The 22,961-nt window shown below is 50.3% G+C and overlaps 2 protein-coding genes across 2 annotated transcripts; both read right to left on the bottom strand.

The window, feature by feature from the left end:
* Positions 1–127: 127 nt before the first annotated feature.
* SDHB (succinate dehydrogenase complex iron sulfur subunit B) lies at positions 128–10,576 on the bottom strand. Its single transcript, XM_080358891.1, has 8 exons — positions 10,449–10,576; positions 8,398–8,525; positions 6,505–6,590; positions 4,431–4,567; positions 4,035–4,151; positions 2,319–2,420; positions 2,025–2,147; positions 128–346 (listed from the first exon to the last, which is right to left on the bottom strand). The coding sequence occupies exons 1-8, from the start codon at positions 10,521–10,523 to the stop codon at positions 269–271; spliced, it is 846 nt and encodes a 281-aa protein (XP_080215017.1). The 5' UTR covers positions 10,524–10,576; the 3' UTR covers positions 128–268.
* Positions 10,577–11,772: 1,196 nt separating this feature from the next.
* On the bottom strand, positions 11,773–21,874 carry LOC308049304 (protein-arginine deiminase type-2-like; the record flags this gene model as incomplete). Its single annotated transcript, XM_080358861.1, has 16 exons — positions 11,773–12,006; positions 12,419–12,547; positions 12,783–12,868; positions 13,549–13,642; positions 14,419–14,563; positions 14,804–14,955; positions 17,134–17,241; positions 17,324–17,435; positions 17,577–17,680; positions 17,861–18,039; positions 18,810–18,935; positions 19,534–19,651; positions 19,732–19,793; positions 19,969–20,038; positions 20,122–20,308; positions 21,783–21,874. The coding sequence occupies 16 exons, from the start codon at positions 21,872–21,874 to the stop codon at positions 11,773–11,775; spliced, it is 1,998 nt and encodes a 665-aa protein (XP_080214987.1).
* Between the last annotated feature and the right edge of the window lie 1,087 nt (positions 21,875–22,961).

Below are 22,961 nucleotides of genomic sequence, written 5' to 3'. Positions count from 1 at the left end.
CATTTGATTTAAAGACACAGGATCAAAGTCATTAGAGAAATGCTCTTTTTTGTCTCCGGAGATGCTTTCAAATCTTCATCCCACAGCAGAGCCGATGCTCAAAATTGGCTTAATAAAATAACAACTCTTGGTTTTTACAGTTATTTATTGTACATGCAAACCTATGGCAACAACACCAAACCCCCTGGTGGAACCTTCTCTTGCTAAATCAGGTATAAATTACTTTTGGTAAAGCACGTTTGTGTGTGATTCTTCCAGTTGAACAGCGTTACGCGGCGGTCGCCTTCTGTTTGTACGTCGCCATCATCTTCTTGATCTCAGCAATTGCTTTGCCAGGGTTCAAACCCTAAAAAGAAGGAAAAGTTTCAGTTAACTCCTTTGGAAATGAGCATTTTGGAGCATCCTCCCCATCTTCGCCTTGATTTAAGTCGCTAAACTCACAAATATGCTGCTGTTTGTACAAAAAGCAGCTGGCAGAGTGCTCAGCACCCCGTGCTCAGCTCCTCTACCCAGAGGCTGCACCAGCAGCGCTTTCCCACTGCTTGAAGAAGGGAAAAAAACCACTAATTTGACTTGGAAGGAGCTGTTTTAATCAGCAACACGAGGATCAAAGAGAAGAGCGAGGGACAGAGCGATAGGAACTTTTAATGAAGCTCAAGCAGGGCAGAATCCAAGACTTTTACAGGTATTACAAGATGATTTCTGGAGGTAGGAAACTGCCTTGTAAAACATGGCACATGAGATGTGTTTATTTGCCTTGTGTGCAATAAAAAAGCTGTATTGGAGGACACTAGGGAAGGGAGCAAGAACATGAACTCCTAAGATTAAAATGCTCCTCACACAAGCTTTCCAAAGAAGGGTTTTTTCTACAATACAGACAAATGTCATGTTGCAAAAGCCCTTAATCCTGCGGCACTGCTACTAAACCAAGCGTGTTCAACCTCAAAACGAGATGGGGGAGATCACGACCACCCGTGATTCCGGCCACAGGACGGGGAAGGAACAGGAATTAGCTGGGCACAAACTTTGGGGGCTGATTGAGACAAGAACCGGGATTAGAGCACACGAGGGGAAACGTGTTGTTAACCAGAGATTTGTCTCTGAGTTGAGACAAAGCATCAACGTGCCATTTATTTCCCAGCAAGATCTTCGAGCTGAACCTTCACCTTTAGCTGAACTACAGGCGACATCAGATGATGAGCTGGCTCCCCATACAAAGGGGGAATTATCTGTAGCCAGTGAATCACTTGAGAAAAATAACACACACAAAAGATATCAGCGTGCAGAGGTCCTGACCAACGCCTGGCGACTCAGATCTCCAGCATCTCATCGTCCCCACATCTCAAGCATTTGCCTCCGTGTTATTTCGCAGCTCAAGAGTAATGGCCCCACCGCCAGGCGCAAGGAAAGGCTGGCAAGAAAACACCACAGCTGGCAGGGAAGCAAAACTTGATAATCTGCCCAACAACAGGCATGAGGTCACAGCAATAAGGAAAAGACATGCTCTGATTTGGGAGAACTTGCTCGGTTCTTGAAAGAAATAAAGAGATCAGCTGGGAAATGCCCTGACAACAGGATGTCAGCACAAAACACATCCCCCAAAGGCACTAAAAACTTGCCGGAGTCTTCTCCATGATACAAATTGCACAAGACAGCAAGGGACAGCTGCTACTCTTGCAGTTTAAGGTTGTGCTGAGTGGGGGTTAAGTGTGTTAATCATGCTGCTGATCAGACTATGCAGGACAAAATTTCCCGGTCAGCCCCCTACAGTCACGCTCCTAAACCTTGGCAACGGGTTCTCGAAGTCATAGCCTTGCTCACGAGGAAGAAATGTTCCTGTGACGCAAAATAAGAACATTACCACGTCCTCTCATACCATGAGCACAACTGTTGGCAACTCGCTGGGGGTCAAGAGGTTGAACGAGCCAAGGCAAGCGGCAGCAAAACAAACACCAAAGCGGGTGTTTTCCTACCGGTTTCAAACCCGGTGCTTGGAAACACGTGCAGGACACACACACACATACCTTCGGGCAAGTCCGCGTGCAATTCATGATCGTGTGACAACGATAGAGAGAAAACGGGTCTTGCAGCTGCGCCAGGCGCTCCTCTGTGTAGTCGTCTCGAGAATCGATCATCCAGCGATAGGCCTGAAAGTCAAGGGCAGGGGACACCCCAAAATGCTTCGTCAAGGTGGTGTCATCACGGGAGGTTTCAAAAGCAACACCTAACTCCAGAATCCTAGGTCCTATGTCGTTCTATCCCACTTGCAAATATCTGTAGTGATTTCACCAGGAGCCCCTATAGGGATCTGGCCTTACCTGCATCAGCACGGCAGGACCCAGGTACTTGTCCCCGTTCCACCAGTAACTGGGGCAACTGGTGCTGCAGCAGGCGCACAGGATGCACTCGTAGAGTCCGTCCTGGTGGGACAGCACAGTCAAGACGCTGCAGAAACTCATGACAAAGCCTGTTTTTTAAAGAGGGGATTTACGAGAGCACGTGCTTCCCTCACCGCCTGCCCCTCTAGAGACTCCAAAAACCTTACACTGAAGCAGTTCCTCTAAAACAAGCTGCATGAGATCCTCCCTGCTCAACCTGTGCAATGAACTGGGGGGAAAAGATAAAGTGGAATAAAAGAGAAGTGAAAATTGCTTGATCTTCCTGCATTCCTTCCTTCCAGCCTCTCCCAGCAAGCAGCTGAGGAAAAGCACAGACATGCAACCAATTAACAGCTCAAAATTGTGTTAAAGAAGAGCAAAATTTGCCCAGCAGCTTCAAAGAGCTCATAGTTATCGTGTGTTTTCAGGGGATCTCCGGGCACTTATAGAACAGGAATGGTGTGAGTCTTTAGCCATTTTTACAGAAATCAAGGCCTTTTTATTTTGGGTGCTGAAGAACTTTAGACCTACATGGAAGTGACACTGGGCAGACAACTGTTAAATCCCCCCAGGTCTCCCAGTTCAATCACCCCCCCAGGCTAAGAGAGGGAGTCCAGTCTGGCTTAAACTACATCTCTGCAAGTTGCTTTTTTGTGCAGGTAACTCATTAAATTTAGTTTAGAAAGACACAGGACGCCAAAAACCTTCTAGGAGCTTGTAGGATATCTACTGCATTGGAGGGGCTGCTCCAGTCCACTTCTGGAAAGACTTGTCAAAGCTATTTGAGTTAACTCCTTGCTTTAAATTTATTTCTAATCACAACATTTCAAATAATTGATGATTTTCAGAAAAAGTGGGAGTTTTTCAGCTGACACTGTATCTAAGGTTCTCCTGCACGCAGACCATTCTCAAAGCAAGAGAAATGTCAGAAATGAGATAAAAAGCAAATTTACTAGTGGTGAGAAAGATTCAGGTAGCTCTTGCAGCTGCTTTTAACTTTGCTTCTTCCTACCTAAATGAGAAAGCAATTGCGAGGATGCTGCTTTATGAAAAGCACGTGTAGGGAGAGTCCCCTTTAGTTCTTATGTATAGATTGGATAAGGTCATGAAGTGGTGCAGAACTAACGCTTGCTCTTGGATTGAGATGCTTCCAGATTGTACAAATCCTGCAGTTCAGATACTGGCAGCACCAGTTGTGCCGTGTGAACACACGATGGAAAACTTCCCAAGATCCTAAAACTTGCGCGAACGCGGAGTTTAGCTCTTGCCATTAGTTTTTGAGGCTAAAACGCAGCTAGACGAGACAGACAGCACTGCACCCAACATCCTACGTGCCCGGCGTAAACTGCAGCGCCTTATCTCCCTGGGGTTATTACAAACCTGGAGCCTTCGCAACGTTTGTACAAACACACGTGGTTTCGCAGCACAGACAGTGGAAAATCAGAGTCCCCATCACAACCATGACTGCGTTTCGTCAGCAAACATTTCCCCAAGCAATACAGGCATGCTGTGACGCTGCATTTCAGGCAGCAGATGCCACCCACGCCGGGTTTTGCACCAGACGGCTTTGTCATCAAAGCAACTTGAAGCTACTGCAGGCTAACGCTTAACCCCAGTCTTATCTGGAAGGGATTTAAACAGAAAAGAAGCAGTAACCAGTTTCTGACGGTCTTCGATGGACTGCAGATACTGCTCCTTGCCCTGTTTTGACTCATCCTTCTTCTTCAGGTAAGGCTCGATGGATTTGTATTGTGCGTAGAAGTTACTCAAGTCCTAGGAGTCAAAAGGCAAAGAGGTCACGTTTAATAACCCAAAGCGATGCGCGAGATTGAATGGGTGGCATTTTGTACTTTAACCTGTCACATTCCTCCAAACAAGGACAGATTTAGTGAAGCTCAGACCCACCCACACCAGAAAACATCAGCATGAATAAAACGTGAATTGGGAGACCTGATATTGTTGGTACCTCCCAATGTTTCCCCCTCCAACCCCATCTGGACCCCCCGCTGCCCGGAACGGTGTCACCGCGGTCACAAGCTGACAGATACTCACGGGAACAAGGTCCTTCACCACGTACATGTGCGGGAGAGGGTAGATTTTAGTGATTTTGTTGAGATTGGGGTCAATTCTTTTGATACAGGCCAGCGTGTTGCCACCTGCGATGTTCATAGCACAAGAGCCGCAGATGCCTGAGTGGGAAAAGAAGAATAAAACATTCAATATTTACCCTCTTATCCTCCTTGAGGAAGATCCTCTTGGCCCCAAACATGCCCTCAAGTTGTCGTCAAGAAACTCTGTACGTGACAAGAAAAATGCCTCAAGTTGTCACTGGGCCAAACACTTCATTTAAATAAAGAACAAACACAAGAGTCACTTTCATTAAAGCTTAAACACATTCTCAGCATTGAACTTCCTTCCACAACAGAAAACAAGCAGCTTGGCCGCTTCACCACTTTCGCATCATTCATTAGTTTCATATTAGTGGGGGAAACGCTCAGCTTTGCTCAGAGGTTTGAAGCACAAGTTTGTATTGATGCGAAACAGCTACCGCTGAGATTTTAAAATGGGAAGCAGGCGCAGCCCTCATCGGCCCCACAGTTACGGTCGGAACTTCCCTGAAGGTCAGGAACATAAAACAAAGTCCCTAAGATAGAGGCTTCTTGCTGTGCTTTCTGCAGCGGCGTAGAGCGGTGCCATAAACTGCGTTAATTACGTCCCAAAGGCGAAAGGACAGACAGTAAACCAGAACAAACAGCATAAAAATAGCTAAACAAATGGATTAAATGACACCGCTAACGATCTCCCAGTTACAGAAGGATCAGATGTAGCCAAGGAAAGGCCAAGGTTTACAGGGAAAACCAGTGCAGAGCTGTCACAGATACGGCTCCGGAGCTCGGGTGTCCAATTCAGAGCGATGTCGAAAACATCCCATTAGAAAGAAGACAAATGTTGAAAGGGCAAAACTCTCATTTGGGAGGATTTGACACATATCAGTTGATAAGAGAGACAGAAATGCCACCGCTCCTCACAGGCACGAGCTGCTCGGCCGTCCCATTGTTGCCAGATAAAAGCTGGCGCCCAAACAAGGTTGTTCCTCCCACTCCAGAAACGGTTACCAGTATTTTCCAGTCAACTGGAGAGGGAACTGGGACTGCAGACACAGGCCCATGAGTGTGCAACAGCAACGCGCCGTCATTTTTATTGCATGGTAGAAAAAGGGACAAGATTGAGCCAGCTCAGCTCAAAAAAATCCATCTCCAGGTTCTTAATGAAAATTATTCAGGGCAATTAATTCCAGCTGCTCAGGAGCAGAGCTGGTTGTCCAAATATCAAACACTGCATGAAATTCCTCCGCCTGCTATGCAGATTCTGCAGGAAACGGCTGCGTTGAAGCGGCTTTTCATGTAGGTCCAAGTCCAAACATCTTCAGGCAGCAGCTGCGCCTGAATTTCTCATACTTGCAAACTCACCTCATTAAATCCAAAGTTGTTTCATTAGGCGTCCTCCCTTCCTGCATTTCCACAACTATCACTTTAAGCTCAGCATCCCAACATTATCCAGGAATTAGGATTTTTTTTTTTAAATAGGAAAGCCACCTCTAATGCAGCCAGAAATGCCGATTTGTACCCAGAGGAGAAGCCGCCGGTAGCTCTGCAGCGTAAAACCACCAGATGGCCTTTTGCTCAATCATTGAGCTTAATCAGAGGGCCAAAATAAAAGAAATTCCTGAAGCTATTCCTGGAAGTCCCAAGTCCTTTTCCAGCTACACCCTTTCCAATTCCAACAGCAGCTCCTACAATTCACTTCCTCACGCCTGCCTCCTCAATTTTGCTGCTGTCACCTCTCTCGCTGGATTTCCCTCCACCGGCCGTCACTGGAGGGCAGCAAGATAAACGAGATTAGGCCAGAAACAGGAATTACCAGGGCTGTTTAAGCTTTATTGCTCACAGCTCAGTGTTCTGCGGTTCCGCCCTGGGAATATAAGCTTTAACTTTACTATCTGATTCATTATTTCAAAGGCTGGAGGAGAGGGTTGTTTTCCAGTGGTTACACGTACACCGTCAGCAACCAAGAGTCTTCAAGGACAATCTTCAGTTTAGGACAGTGGGGAAAACGTCCTTCTTACCTTCCCGACATGATCTGCGGAAGGTCAGAGTGGAGTCCACCTCATTTTTTATCTTGATCAGAGCATCCAGCACCATAGGCCCACATCTGTAACAGGAAAAAGAGAAGTCGGTGAACCCCAATAATTCATCCCCCAGCCTCAGTACTTGACCTCTGGCACCCCAACTGAGCAGCACCTAAAAGGATTTTGAGCAACTGCAATTAAAAATAGACTTTTTTTGCCAATTTCAGGCAACAGGACAGATATCTTGATCAGCAGCACAACCCGTTCGCCTCAGGACACTCAGGAGAGAAGCCCTTCCATGTCTTGATGCCCAGAAGATCTGGCTCAGCTAGAGAAAGTTCAAACACAATTAAAAACCGAGTCCCTTCCTACCGGTTCTCTCCTTCTGAATCAGGTTTTGACAAGCCTGTCTATCTTTAGTCACAAGAGGCAGCGCTGCACACAAACCCAAACAATTTCGGACAATTTAGGTAATGTTTTATACAGCAGATGAGGCAACACCCAGAGATTATTAACTGGGGCAAGTCAGACAAAAATTTGAGTTCTCTGTCATGCGCTTCTTGAGCAGAGCTGCGTGGTTTTGTAGCTGAAGCTTTTGGAAAGAGCTTGAGGTGAATTCCTCTGGCAAGAGCACGAGGAAATCAAGGCGCATGTGTCCACACGGAGGTTTCTGTGCCACAAGGAAGTCTGCACCCGTTTGCAGAATTATGGAGAAGAGCTTTCTTGGCAAGAGCTTTTTTGACACTGCTTTCCATGTGAGTTATTTGTTATGGTAATGGTACTTTGTGACATGCAGTTTCTGGATTTATGACCCATTCTCGATAAGCATGAATCCAGCTTGCATGTGCATCTTTGATAAGGTTCCAATTGGATAGTAGTGACCTTTCTGAATGTAATTCTAGGAGGAAGATTAAAAAGCAGTCCAGAAAGTGACAGGTTTGGGACAAATAACATATGAATTCAGCTCTGCTGGCAGGCATGAGATCTAAGCCATGATAAATTAGAGACAGGCCAAGCAGGATGCTGAATTTCTGCTGCATCCTTGGGTAAAATCCCACGAGCAACCCCAATGGTGCCACATTTTCCCTGTACTCTAAATTCAGTGTTTACTAATTACACATGCTACAAAAATCATATATCTAGTAAAGTTTCAGAAGACATTGAGAAGAACCTACTGGGCACTACTCATCTGAAGGATACTGTCTCATGTGCTAGTGGAGTCATATACTTGTCCTCATTCAGCTGCTTGGTAATAGCCTGCTTCTGCTTGCTTTCTGTTACCCCAAAGTGTGCAGTTGGTTACTGCAGGTTTAACAAAATGTGGAAATTAAAAGTAACTAAGTGTTAAGAAACCTAAGAGAAGAGTTGGTAAAGCTACCACCTTGTCTGCCAGGTCTGGGACTGTGCAATATAGGTAAAACACTTTCCTTTTGGAACATACCCCAAGAACTGTATAAATAAAGCTTATTAAAGCCACAAACACAATTAAGTTTTCAACAGAACTAAGGGACACGGATAAAATCTCAGAGAAGTGGCAAAACAAAGCAACAGCTATTGGGACAGTGGCATTCAGGGAACAGTTTTGTTTGCCACACTTAACACTGACAGCTGAGGGAGGGAAAACTCATCCCATATGATCACAGTCAAGATTCATCAAGAGATAACTCTTATCTCACCAGTGCTGAGGACAAGCAGCTCTAACACAGCTGAGGCACCACCTTCCCAGCCACTCTAACGAGATTTTAACAATAACGAGGCTGCTGCCACCCTTTGCTCTCACCCAAGTGCTTCTCAAACACCTTCCATTATCACTCTGCAGATAACCTGTGCACACACAGGCCCAGAGCACCTGCCCAGCAGCAAAACCTCTCCCCGCCGGGCCACACTCACTTATTCAGATCCACTTCGTATGTCTGCATGCGGGGCTTGTCCCCAGGCTTGTCGGGATCCCATCGGTAGATAGCAAACTTCTTGATCCGAGGCGCGGCTGCGGCTGCAGTCTGCGCTCCCCGGCACATCTGAAGTCAAACAACAGCAAAAAAACAGCCCTGAGGTCCCTTGAGGTGGATTTAATTGAGGAACAAAATGACATAAGGATGTGTGGTTTGGGGCAAGAGCTGCAGGACCCGTCGCCGCTTCATGTTCGGGCACTTATATGGTTTTTGGCAAATCCTTCCAAGGCAGCTGGGCCCAGGCAAGCAGCTGTGTCCTGGGGCTCCTTCCTGCTCCGTGATTAAGAGGAGATAATACAAAACTAACGGGCAGCCCCAGGTGCTCCTGTGGACACTCCTTTCACTCCTCCACAGCCCTGAACACTCTCTCTGCCCCACAACTACCTCTAAAGCTCCCAGCTGTGTCTCTACCCCACTCCAGGGCAACAACCTCCAGCTCCCAGTGTCCCCCCAGGAGCTTCTTCCCTCTTTGGGCCACTCACCTCTACTCACCTCTCCCCAAATTTCCCCATATCCTTATTCTTCTTGGTCCCACATCTTTTCCAACTTGTTTCTAGAACACCTGCATCTTCTACAATTCCTTGTCAAACATTACCTCCCCTAAATCCTTTCCAGACCCATTCCCGCTCCTTTTTGCCCCCCACATCCTCTCTAATATGTCCCTCACACATCCTCTTGCCCCTCCAAGTCCGACGCCCTTTCTCCTATCTGCTCTGAACCCTCTTCCCATCCTGCACCCCCTCCCGCCCCCCAGCTCCCTCCCAACCCTTCACTGACACCCTGCAGCTCTCTCCTAAATCCTTCAGTTACCCCTCCCACCTCCCAGTTCCCCCTCAGCACCCCCTCCTGAACCTCAGCTCCTTCCCAACCCTTCCTGCAAGCCCTCCAGAACCCCCCAGCCTGCTTTGCACCCCCTACACCCCCCCAGCTCCCTCTCAGCATCCTCTCCAGCCCCTCAGCTCCCTGCACACCCCCTACACCCCCCCAGCTCTACCTTAACCCTCTCTGCACCCCCTCTTGCCCCCCAGCTCCTTCCCAAATCCCTCTGCACCCCCTCCTGTGCCTCAGCTTCCTCCAACCCTTCCTTCACTCCCTCTTGCCCCCTCTACACCCCCTCCTGCCCCCCAGCTCCCTCCCAATCCTTCTTACAGACCCTATAGACCCCCTAGCACACACTGCACCCCCCCTGCCATCCAGCTCCCCCCCAATCTTCCTGCAACCCCTCCTGCCATCTCAGCTCCCCCCCAATCTTCCTGCACCCCCCCCGCCATCCCAGCTCCCCCCCAATCTTCCTGCACCCCCCCTGCCATCCCAGCTCCCCCCCAATCTTCCTGCACCCCCTCCTGCCATCCCAGCTCCCCCCCAATCTTCCTGCACCCCCCCTGCCATCCCAGCTCCCCCCTAATCTTCCTGCACCCCCCCTGCCATCCCAGCTCCCCCCCAATCTTCCTGCACCCCTCCTGCCATCCCAGCTCCCCCCCAATCTTCCTGCACCCCTCCGCCATCCCAGCTCCCCCCTAATCTTCCTGCACCCCCTCCTGCCATCCCAGCTCCCCCCTAATCTTCCTGCACCCCCTCCTGCCATGCCAGCTCCCTCCCAATCTTCCTGCACCCCCTCCTGCCCCCCAGCTCCCTCCCAATCCTTCTTACAGACCCTATAGACCCCCCCAGCACACACTGCACCCCCCCTGCCATCCCAGCTCCCCTCCAATCTTCCTGCACCCCCTCCTATACCCCAGCTCCCTTCCAGACCCCTCTGCACCACCTCCTGCCCCTTCCTTCCCCTCAGCTCCCCCTCAACTCTTATTGCACCCTCTCCAGCCCCCCTAGCCTCCTCTTGCCCCCCAGCTCTGCCCAACCCTTCCCTCATCCCTTCCAGCGCCCCCCCTGCCCCTCTCCTTCCCCTCAGCTCCCTCCCAGCCCCCCAGCTCCCTCCAGCCCCGCCTCCCTCGCCCGGCTGCCCGGGGCAGGGCGGCTCCAGCCCCTCACCGGCCGCGGCCCGGCCCGCAGGAGCCGTGCGGGGACGCGGCTCCTCAAGGAGACTGCCACCACGGCCGCCGCCATCTTGGTGTTGCGCACTTCCACCCCCGGGAGGGGAAGGAACGGCCAAGGGCCGCCATAGAGCGCGGGTGTAATCGGGACAAAAGGGCGGGGCTTTTCTGGCGGCCATCTTGGGTGCGGCGCCATGTTGGGTGCGGCGCCATGTTGAGTGTGGCGCCCTGTGGCACAAGGCGGGATGGCGGGGTCAAGACGCCCCCATCCCAACTTTTTAAGGAAAGAAGGGGATCGGTGCATCCCCCTTTTAATTCCCAGCCGAATTCTTCCTAGAGAGAAGCAACCCAGAGCTTTCCACCTGTCACAACCCCAGGAAGGGCAAAATGGTGGGTGCTGAGGGGTAAAATGGTGTCCCCTCCCTGAGGGCTTCCCTCCTTTTCTTTCGCCATTATCGCCCCTTATAATTTAAATTTCTTCATCTTTAGATATTGCATCTGGGCAGGAACAACACCAGGTACCAGTATAGGTTGGGGAATTACCTGTTAGAGAGCAGCGTAGGGGAAAGGGAGCTGGGGGTCCTGGGGACAGCAGGGTGACCATGAGCCAGCACTGGGCCCTTGTGGCCAGGAAGCCAATGGGACCTGGGCTGGGTTAGAAGGGGGTGGTCAGTAGGTCAGAGAGGTTCTCCTGCCCCTCTACTCTGCCCTGGGGAGACCACACCTGGAATCTTGTGTCCAGCTGTGGCCCCTCAGTTCCAGCAGGACAGGGAACTGCTGGAGAGAGTCCAGCGCAGCCACCAAGATGCTGGAGGGAGTGGAGCATCTCCCGTGTGAGGAAAGGCTGAGGGAGCTGGGGCTCTGGAGCTGGACAAGAGGACACTGAGGGGGGACTCATTCATGGGGATCAATATGGAAAGGGGCAGTGTCAGGAGGATGGAGCCAGGCTCTTCTTGGTGACAACCAGTGACAGGACAAGGGGCAATGGGTGCGAACTGGAACACAGGAGGTTCCGCTTAAATATGAGAAGAAACTTGTTCCCAGTGAGGGTGGCAGAGCCTGGCCCAGGCTGCCCAGGGAGGTTGTGGAGTCTCCTTCTCTGCAGACATTCCAACCCGCCTGGACACCTTCCTGTGTAACCTCATCTGGGTGTTCCTGCTCCATGGGGGGATTGCACTGGATGAGCTTTCCAGGTCCCTTCCAACCCCTGACATTCTGGGATTCTGTGATTCCTCACAGCAAATTGATTTATTAACTGAATCACAAGCAACACACGCTGGAAAAGCCGCCAGGGACCAAGGCGGAGGGGGGAACAGGCCCCGCTATGGCATCATGCGCCACCATTGGAAGGTGAAGGGCCGGCGCTGGACGCTGGTGCCGCAGCGAACCTCCCCCAGGCTGCCGTGGTAGGAGGACACGTCCTCAAGGAAGCGGCAGCGCAGGCCCAGTGGCTCCAGGAGGGAACGGGCCCGTCGCTCCAAGCAGCATTCACCTCCCGTCACGGGGCCGAAGGGCTTGGGGATGCCCAAGTCCTTGGCCAGAACCATCATGGTGACCTGTGGGGTGACACAGAGGGGGAACCCGGCGGCGTCAGGACTGGGGAAGGTGAAGAGAAGCCGCTGGATGCCCTCACCCATTGGCATCGCCTCAAAATGGGGGCACGGACACTACTTTTGGCAGCCCACCCTCCTGCTGACCTCCAAATCCGGCAGTGTTTTCCCCCTTTTAATCATTAAAATGTGCCTCACACCTTGACATTTCACCACTTTGAGTGGTTTTCACGTCAAAATCATACAGTTTAACCTAACCGCAAGCAACATGAAGCTACAAAGCTGTGGTTGACCTGGGTGTATTTGGAGATACTTTCTTTTTTTGGGGCAGCTGTAAAGACTGCTTTTTTGGGGCAACTCGTTCGAGCTGAATAAGCTGTTTTTTGGGGAGGATCCAAGGAACGGGAACGCTGCTCACCATGTTGGGGAAGTAGGACACAGCTTTGCCCTGCTTGTCAAGCTTGAAGAGGGCGGGCAGGTCGATGATGTCCTCCTCCGTCAGCTCCAGCTCCTTCTTCAGGATGTCCCTGTTCCAGTCGATGCAGCGCTGGAGGAGATCGGGAAAAGCAGGCCGAGATTTGAGGACGTGGGTGGGCACAATCCCCAAAACCATCTCACACAGAAGAGCTAAAATGTGTCACCTTCTTTAAGGGTTTGCACCGCCTCAGGTGATTATTGCAAGAAATATATCAATTATTGCAAGAAATATATCAGTTATTGCAAGAAATGTATCCATTATTGCAAGAAATGTATCCATTATTGCCAGAAATGTTGGTTATTACCTGGACATACTGGTTCTGCTGCGCCAGGATGTCGTTGGAAAGAACCTTGTTAATGGTGACGCGTTTTGTGTCTGTCCCCGAGTACCCTGCAAATGCAAAAACACCCTCCAAATGAAGCGGTGCTGGTAGGAGCCCGGCTTAAAATAGGCCACAGAAATGGGAAAAAGAATAAAAATACAACAAATTCTGATTCCTTGAGCTTGGAGTTAAGGCTGCTGGGAATCCCAATTCTTGGTTTATGGGGAAATTGGGTGGAAGACAAACCTCTGCCTGTTGGGAAGAGCACTGGAAAGGTCCTGTCATCCACCCTCCTGCCCATGGGGGTCATTAGCTCCTAAATTTCTCCCCTCAGCTCCATAAAAGCAGAGGTGCCACCTCCAGCCCTTGTTTTGGGGCAGGCATGTGCTGGGGGTGACCCTGGAGGGACAAAACTCTTCCCTTGACCCTGCTGTACATGGATAATATTCAAATTAACCCAAACCAGCAAGGGAGGGAAGGGTAAGCGAGACAAAACGCTGCTAATTTGAGTTGTCCTTTGTGCATCCCCTCCGTGCAGAGGTTCTTGATCCATCCCATCCCACTCGCTTTCCCAAAATAGGGCTTGAGGAGGCCGGGAACGGTGGCCCGACCAGGTGTGAAGGACAAACCATGTGGGAAAGTGTCCCCAACGTCCCTCCCCCAGCCCATGGACACCCGCATGTCGGTCAGGCGCTGCCGCCCTCGCTGGCATCAAAGCTGGGCCTGAAGCCACCCGCTGTCCCCTTGCCTTTGAACATGGTGGCTTCACCCTGACCCTCCTTCTGCTTCTCCCGAAAGAGCTTGTAGCAGGCGGCGGGGCTGGCCATCAGCATCCGAAACCGCTGCGGGGACAGAAGAAGAACAGCAGTCACCAAAAGTGCCTCATCCAAAGCCTTGGGGGACTTATTTTTACAAGGAATTAATTTTTTGGGGGTTGGACTAGATGATCCTTAAGGTCCCTTCATTCTATGAGTCTACAAACTTGAGCTTAAACTCTTAAAATTAGGCATCTTTGCGGTTATTTATTCATTTTTTTAAATGCAGCGCTGAGAAGGTGTATCTAAATGAGCTATCGGTGATTTGTGCTGTTGGTAAATCCCCGTCTAACAAACCTCAAGGGGTTAAACTGCTGCCTGGGCTTGGCTGCAGCTGGGTCTAATTCTGCCCAGCCCAGGTGAGGTCTATAAAGCCCAGGGAGGCCTTGTAGGGGATTTTTTATGTAGGTACTACTTTTTTGGAACCTTTTGGTTAAGATGTGATTTTCCCCAGCAGGAAAAGTCCTTTATCAGAAGCACTGAAAACCAGGAAAGGGCTTTTACAACCATCTGGAAATGCTGAGTTGCCAGGAGCCTTGGCCAGTGTGTGTGAATATTGAGATTTAAATTTCTTGGATTACCTTTGCAAGTACCTTTTTTCTTTTATCTGTGTTGATTATTCACCAGGAAAGTCTGTTTTTTCCATTCAGAGCCCTCCTTTTGGGGATAGGAGTGAGAATTCAAGCAAATAACTGGCTGGGATTGTCAAGGAAAAGAGCTTTGGGTTTTTCTCTAGAGGTGCCCCAATGGGATTAGTGTCTGAGAGGAGAAACCGTGGAGCGGTGTGGGGGTTTGGGGGCTACCTTTGCGTCGGAGGCGGGCACAAAAGTGACAAATTCGTTGATGTGACCCACAGCCAACCAGTCGGAGTAGAGCTCTATGGGAGCCTGGACTTGCTGGGCATAGAGAAAATCCCACACCGCCTTGGTCATCCTCCTCCCTGCGGATCTGTGGGTGAGAGAACAAGGGCAATAAATACTTATGCAGCAATATGGACATATAAATAATTTGAGGGGGGTGCGAATATGAAGGCAGAGGTTGGTTGCACACACTCTGTAAGGTGTCAGATTTGCAGCTGGTCAGGGAATGGCTAATTAAGGCTCTTAATGTGGTTTTTTTTTTTTTTGTTATATTTAGGGGCAGTTGTGGTTCCTTTGCTCCCGAACCCATGGATTTCACCTCTCTTACATGGGGAAGCTGCTGCCGATGAGGATCCTCCCCAGGGGATACTCCTTCCCTGCCACGGTCACGGGTGGGCTGACCTCCAGGTATCCGAAGGAGTCAAGGCTGGTGGTGGCTTCAAAGAGTGGCTCTCGCCTCACGTACCCAAAATCAGGGCCCTGGGGTAAGAGAAATCTCTGTGGGCTTTGCATGAGCCCCCTTTGCCTCCATATCTCTGGTTTTATCCCTCCTGTTGAGCTCAGACCTGCTCCAGTGGGTACAAGATAACAAGAATGAAGCCTTTTGGTGGATAAGGAGAGGCTCAAGGGAAGGCAAGAGGATAAAGGTTGTTCCTAGGCTATTTTGACTCAGAAATAAATGGTAAACGCTGGGAGTGGAGCTCAAGCCTTGAGCTGGGCTGAGATCTCCTCTGCTATCTCATAGTCAGTGTTTAAGTGTTGGCATTAAGCTAATGAGGTGCTTGGGTAGCCCTGAAGTGTCTGGATGGTTCTTGTTGAGCTCCATGAAGTTCAGCTCCTGAGGGTAAATCCACCCCAACTATAAGAGCCACCCCAAGGGCTGCACTTTGTTTAAATCCCATTTAAACCCTGATTTTCAACACTTAATATATATGGGATTTAAGGTGTTGTGCGCACGGGGGTAATTAACGCTCAGTTGTGATGTGCCAGGGTCAAATGCTCAAGGGGAGTGATAGCGGCGTTTAAAATGGGGCAAAAATGGCAGCGGTGGGACACAAATCCTGCCTTGAGCCCATCCTTGCGCTCTGGTTTATGTGGACTCAGAGCTCAGGGCATCCCCTGGGGACAAGCTCAGGGATCGGTTGGGTTTGCATTAAATCCCAATCGCTTATAAGTGTTGGGTTTCCTTGGGGTAATATATTATATATATAAGTTGGTAAGAATGCATGGGGAGACCTGAGGTTGAGTGGTTATGATCTAGAAGTTGCTTTTTTTCTTTTAAATTGAGGGTGTTCGGAGGAGCTGGGAGCTACTGCTGCCTTTCCCCAAGGCTCCCCCTACGTTTTTGGGGTGCATATCTAGAGGATCAGATCCTTCCCCTGGGTGCTATGAGAGGGATCGAGCATGAAACAGCTGCTCTTGGCTTATTTCAGTTTAATAAATGGCGGAGCTGATACGGTTTCAACTGTCAAGGCGCTGGTTCATCCCAGGTTTGAGTGTCGCATCCAAGGCCTATCAGTTCCAGATTGATTTTTGAGGGGCTTAATTGCCTCCCGTCTCCTTTTTCCCTGGCGTGGGGTCCTAAGGGTTTAGGGCTTGGCCGGGGCGAGAGGAGGGCCCGTCCGTGTTGTGTTTGGCTCAATATTCTGAGCTGGAAAATGAGATTGGAAAGATAGGAGTGGGGATTAGGGGAGGCTTCAAAGCAGAAATTGGAGTATGGCGTGTTAGCGGCTCCACAGGCTGAGATTGCTTCGCTAAATATGAAGCGGAGCAATTCCTGAAGAGGAATTCGTCCTGCTTGATGAATCTAGGACTGTGTGTTCTCATTTCAGGCATGAGAAACGATGTATTTTAACACTTCTGAAAGTGCTTAACCTTCCCCACAGTGACGTGCAACAATAACAAAACGACAAGCTATCCTCTTCTCCCATTAATTATGGGGAGAATATCAGGGCTGAGGCTGCTCCCAGAGCCTGGCCGGGTGTACGGGGTGGCTTTGGTGGCTCCTTGGGGATGTCCCACCCTTTCTGGATGGCGATATCTCAAAGGGATCATCCAAACCATCTTTTTTTTTCCATGTTTTTTGATGCTGGACTCTCCCAAAATGCCCCAGCCAGCATTCCTGCTTTCTTTGCGCGCCCTGCCTGTGACTGGCCCTTTGCCTCCGTGAAGAAGCCCCGCAGAGATGTTTTTTGGCAGCCGATTGTGTGTTGTTTCTCTTCCAAGGAAGTAAACTGACCCTCTCACACTTTCCTTTCCTGTTCGGGAGCCGCTGTGTAGTCACGAATGCGGAGAAGGGAAGGAAAAACCAGCCAATTCTTGGATATTCAGGGTGGAGAAATCCATTCCTGTCCTGAAGCATGGCAGGAATCCTTTGTTCCCTGAGGTCCTCCTTGCCCATCTCATCCAGAACTTTGTGGATAAAGGGTTTTCTGGGTGGTTGGGATGTGGATTAGGTTCTGATCCTTGTTTTTAGAAGGTGAGGAGGTTGTGGATGGAATAGTATCTCCATGCAGTGCTGTTAACTCTGATTTTTCAGCTAATTCATTACAGGGCCTCCAAGGAGCCAAGTGCAAGTGAGACTTTTAGCAGAGGTTAAATGGCATAAAAACCTTCAAGCTGCTCCTTGGGCACCACAAGCAACTGTTCTGCTCTTACCAGCAGCTCCTTGATGGGGAGTTGCTCCATCCCTCCGTCTCGAGGGGAGTCCAGCACCACCGGGAAGCTTTTATGGGGGGCATGAGTGTAGCCAAACTCAATCTCATCCTAAAATAAAGGGAGGAAAACCCACAGGGGGCACATCAGGGAAGGAAAAGGTTTTGTTTTTTGCACTCTGGTGTCCACCTACCTGCATCCAGCGGTCGCCGCGGTTGATGTAGCCGGAGCAAACCTTCAGCTCGCAGCCAGCTTTGTTCACCAGGTTTTTGATCTCCTTCATGAAGAGGTAGTTTTCCTTCATGCTGGGAAATGGGGTGGCAGGAGGGAAGGGGTTGAAGGGCTGCTGGAAAATCAATGTTCCCTCTGCCTGTCACCTCCCCAGCCTGTCACGGTGACCCTCAGGGAGACCGTGGGGCTGATGCTGATTTGGTTGGGGACTTTACCTGCAGACAAAGACATTCACTGGTGCCAAAGTGTTGGGAGTCATGATCCACGGCGCTACTCTGAATGTTACCGTGTCGGTGAAGATTGGGGTGTGGGGGATACCCTGGGGGAAGCAAGTAGAAATCAGGGACTTTCCACACCCTGGTTACCACTATTTCCCCCCAAATACCTTATTCTTGAGGTCATTCTTGGGGTAAATTAATGGGGACCACACCATTCAATCCCCACCCCCTTCGGGCTGTTGCAGCCTCCCATCTGCACCCCTTCCCCTGGACCACCAAACCTCAGCCAGTGTCTCCAGGAGGCTGACGTGGATGGAGACCAGCCCAGGGAAGGTTTCATCAGGAAAACGAAGACCCTCAACAAAGAAGTCGAGCTCGGCAGCCCCGCCAGTGTACTGCACAGCATGGTACAGCTTCCTCCGGCCCAGCACTTGGACGTAGCGCTGCCCAAAGAAGGGGTCTGCAAGAAGAGAAAGTGGAAAATGGGCAATTTCCAATGTTTTGGGTTTTTTCCAGCCTGTTTTCTTGTGCACAAGGAGGTACCGTGGTCCCTCTGCGCTGGGATTCTCTGCCTCTGTGGGTGGATGAGACTTCACCTGGAAGAACCTTAAAACAGTTGTGGGGCTTGCAATTTTATAACTAAGCACAAGAAAGGTGAGGAAAAAGTGTCTCAGCCTTTCCTTGGACGGAGCAGTTACTGGGGAGATGTTGCCACGGGGGTTTCTACCCTTGCAGCCCCCTCTGACCTGCTGTGGGGTGACAATGCCACCAACCCCCCTGCCACTGTATGGAGGGACAAGACCAAGTGACTTCATGGCACATTTCTGGGCTGCATGAGAGTTTTTTTTTGATCCCAGGGAGTAAATCACTGTGCCCATAAAGAATAAGGAGGGAAAATGTTTTGTAGAGTGTGTTGCCACCCTGGATAAAGTGTCTGGATATCAGGACAAGTGGATTTTATTTATTTGCTATTCTTTTGCTGGCTGACCTTGGGTAAATGGCTTTGTGGCCCTGTGCTTGTTCATCTCCAAAGTTTTTCAGCTGATTGAGAAGAGAGAATATTCAGTGCTGGAAAAAATTGGAGGAGGGATGCTGAGGACATGGTTTGCATCAAAATGCCACTTGCAGAGTGTAAAGAGGTCAGAGATGGAAAGAAAAGAGCTCACAGGAATCTCAAAAACACCACAAATGAGGAGGAAGAGGCAGAGGAGGAGGTGAGGAAGGACTTACTATCCACATAATAGACCCCAACTTTGTCGGCGTCGGAAACGGGAACATAGAGGATGATTTTGTACCCCCGGCGCAGACGCTGTGGCCCTTCAGTCCTCAAGATCATCCGAGACATATCCAGCAAATCTGGGGTTGCAAGAAAGAAAATGGTAATAGCATGATGGATGATTGCACGGTGCAGCTCTGCCCATGCTCCCTCCTGGGATTTGCGTCTCCCACGCAAAAAAATCTGCTCTTCCCTCGCTACCGGCCTCTGCAAGCTGGAAAAACAACCTGCGGCCCTGCTACTAAAGCTTAGGCTTTGAAACAAATGCTTTTTTTTTAATTTTAATTTTCCCCAACAGCCCTGACCCAGCCGGTCCCCGGCCTCGAGGAGTTGATGGGCATCGACTCCGCGTGGTTTTAGTTTTCCAGGAATGGACGGGAATTCCTGGCTGGCGTCGCCGCGAGCTCCTTTCACCCGCACAAAGCATTCCTGGGCCAAGCTCTGCAGCCGGTGGCACCTCTGCTATTTTTCTGGCCGTGCTTCATGCCCTTGCTTGACTGCAATTTGTTTTGCATGGCATTAAAAGAAAAATTCCCATGTTGGGAGCTTACTCAGCAGCTTGGTGGAGAGCAGCTCATGGGAGCTGCTTCCCAAGTGAAAATGCATCTCTAAAATGTTAAAGAAGGGCAATAACGGAGCGTTTTTTGCTTTCTATGATTTTTCGTTTGAAGCTGTTACCTTCTTTGCTGAATACCCTTTCGTTGTCACAGTCGGATGCTGGAGTGAAGGGACTCTCCTTATCGCAGCTGACGAGCAGGATGGCCCCGTGTCCCTCCGGGCCCCAGGTCCAGCTTGCCTAAAACACCTCCTGGGCCTTAGCAAGCTCAGGCTTTTGCAAGCCCGTGGACTTTCTGTGCAGCAGAAAGGCTGAATTACCTTGTTGGGGTTGTTTTGTTCCACCACGCCATCCCGATCCGCGTCAACGTCCAAAGAGATTCCTGGATGGGCCGATTCCAGTGTCACCTCAGGGTATAGTGAGCTTGGGTGGCTACAGAAGCCCCCCCAGGCCCAGCAAATTTGGGTCTATCTTTGACCCCCCATCCCAGCATCCTCCTTCAAGGGACCGAGGGGGTGAAAATGGATTTTTTGCATTGCAGAGACCTTCTTACTCACCGATGCCGGTGAGGAAGACCCCAGCTTGGTTGATGTGCTGCCCTCCCTCTGCGTAAAAGCTGACGGTTACCTGTAAACCCCCAAATCCTTGCTTGGGGATGGATTTTCTCCCTCCAGGTGGGGGTTCCCCATCCCAGCACCCCTACTTCTTACCTTGTTATCGTTGACCTCAGTGCTGGCCTGGCTCATGCTGAACCTCAGGACTGTCCCCTCGTCCAGCGGCCATCGTGTCCCGCTGCCGGTGGCTGATCCGTCCTCTGCTTGGCCCCGGCACGTCACCTCCACGCTCACCCCCTCTGTGTGCTTCACGCTGAAGGAAACTGCCCCGGCTGGGGCCGCCCTGCCAAAAACACTCTATTTTTATATGTTTGCACCAAAAAAACCCCTGGTTCTTGCTGCAATGAACTTTGCTGTGCAAAACACAGCCAAGACTGGGGCTGGTGTCTCCACGCTCACCACTGACATGTTTCTGTGTTTCCTCCCTGCCTGTGAATGCTTGAATTGTCTTTTTTATTGTGTAGACAAGCACATGCTATTTTAGCAAACAGAGTCTATTCTGCAGCCATCAGTGTGGATTATGATCCATAATAATCACAGCCAAAGCATTTAGTGCCGCTGGAACCGAACTTGCATTTGCATTTCAATGAAGAAATCCATGTCTCTTTTCCAGCCGAAGCAAACCTGGTATTTAGCAGCTTGTCATAACCCAACTGAGAGACTTTACCGTGAGAAACTCTAATTTTTGAGGTGTTTTTACCCAACTCTGAAGCAGCTGGTGCTGCACCGCTCCCAGTTTGATGTGCCCTTGTTATTTTCCAGCTGCTCTGCACATCCCCATCCCCTTGCCTGGCTCCTTGTCCCTAATTTCCCCGTCTTTCCAGGGTTTTTATTTTTGGGCTGCTTTCAGCTCCTGCGGCGCAGGCTCCCTCAGACCGTACATGCTTCTGACACCCGAGCGTTCGCGCCCTATCACCGTTACAGCATCATTTATCAAATTTCTGGATGCCAGTGGTCCCGCCAAACCTGCAGCAGGGTTAGAGGGGGGGGAGAGGAAATCTGAGCGCTCATTAACTGCTGCCCTGGCATTTCTTAAACGGTTAAATTATGTTTAATTATGCACGGAAAAACTGGTTTGGTTTCCTTGTTTTTTGCTTTTGGGAATCCCATCGGGAGAAGATTTGACCCAGATTGATGCCAGATGAGTTGTAACTGTGCCGCTTGGCTTGAATATTGAGGGCGAGATTTGCAGAAGTGGCGAAGACCAGGATTGACTGTAAAACGAGCTTTTAAACTTTTTCCTTTGAGGAGGAATAATTATCTTGAAATGCAGCGTCAGGTTTGTTTTAGGGGAGCAGGGCTGGTGTTGTGGGGCTTGTGTCCTGTCCCAGGACACTGTTTGCTCACTAGATCTTGTTTTTTCTCCCCTCTCCCAGCTGCATCTCGACATTTTCAGTCTATCCCTGTGGCTCCTGCTCATCCCTCCGCTCTCCAGCACCTTTCTGAGATGACGCTGGATCCATTGACTGCAAAAGGATCAAACCCATCGCTGTCACAGACTCGGGGTAAATATTAATACCGTAGCAAAAATGTGGATGCTCAAAGCTTTCCTGGGATCTGTGCAGATTTGCAAAGACTGGGGAGGATTTTGCTCATGAATTCCATTAAATCACAGCGTCAGGGCTGAGAGTTTTGGAGGAGAATAAGGAAAAATGAGGAGAGGGGGATTTGCAGAAGGATAAAAAAGGAGGTAAAGGTGGGGAGAAAAGTGGAAGCTCAGCAATGGAGGAAGGGGAGAGTTGGGGCGTCCCACTCACCCATAGACGTCAGCGGAGATATGGGTGCCCAGCACGCACAAGGCCTCGATGCGGTTCCCGTGCTGCAGCCTCAACGTGCGCTCCCCCGACATCTCCGCAGCCCAGATGCCCCGACGATGGGCACACGCGCCCTTCCCCACCCGCTTCGGGTGCCACCGAGCCCCCCAACAAAACCCAACCGCTTCTCCTTCCTCCCTGCCACACCTCCCTCCTCTTCCTCGCCTGGCCCCACAGCAAATCCCTCAACCTTGGAAGCATGCGGAGTTTGGGATGACGACTCCGCAGCCCCCACCCTGATGCAATGGGAGGAGGCGGCTGGATTGGACCCTCTAAAGCCCCATGAAAATGATCTCGGAGGGGAGGGAAGGGATGGAGAGGGAGGGCAGCTGGCCCTGAGCCTGGCCGGCTCCCAACCCTACGCAAGGAGCTCCCCCAGCTGTCCCCAGCATCCCCCAGTCCCTCCAGCATCTCCCCCACCCCAAACTGGGACAAGCAGCCCAACGCAGGGGCGATTTTGTGCCGCTTTGCGTTTTCCAGCTGGCATTTCCATCTGTGGGGTGTCCGCTCTTATCTACTCTATGGAAAAACTCTGGCTACACTTGGGAAATAAAAATACATTTCCCAGCCCTTAGGATAAAGCAGGACACTCTTTTTTTTGTTTTCCCCTTATTTTCAGAGGGAAACTCAGCAGCGAGTTGCCAATGAGGGGAAATTGGAGGTGGTTTTGCACAGCAAACCTGTCGCTTGCCACCCTGCAGCGGAGCACATTGGGAGCAATTGCCGCCCACACAGGTGTTTGCATTTTCATTAGCATCGAGCTAAATATTCATCTTTTAAAACCAAAACTTGTGCCCCAGATTTTGGGAGCCACAAGCAATTAGCGAGGGGCAGAAAATGTTCAGGTTGCTGTTCCCTATTTAAATCCCTTTTGGGCTCTTCTTTTTTAGTGCTCTCTTCCCTCTGTGGCTGGGGCATAGGAAATAACTCAAATCCAGTTTCCCATCTGAAGTAGATCCTGTTGTGTTTGTGTTTTTTTGTGGTTTTTGGTGTTTTTTTTCCCTCCATGACCTGAGCAAATATGAGTGAGGACTTTGAAACACACACCAAAAAAGGGGCAGTTTTGCTGCTTTTCGGCAACGCAAAAATGACATTTTGTGGTAACGGGGAGGTTTTATTGAA

This window comes from Nesoenas mayeri (genome assembly GCF_963082525.1).
Source record: "Nesoenas mayeri genome assembly, chromosome: 24".
Classification (NCBI taxonomy): Eukaryota; Metazoa; Chordata; class Aves; order Columbiformes; family Columbidae; genus Nesoenas; species Nesoenas mayeri.
Note: the sequence above shows the minus strand (reverse complement) of the source record. Positions and strands in the feature narration are given on the sequence as shown.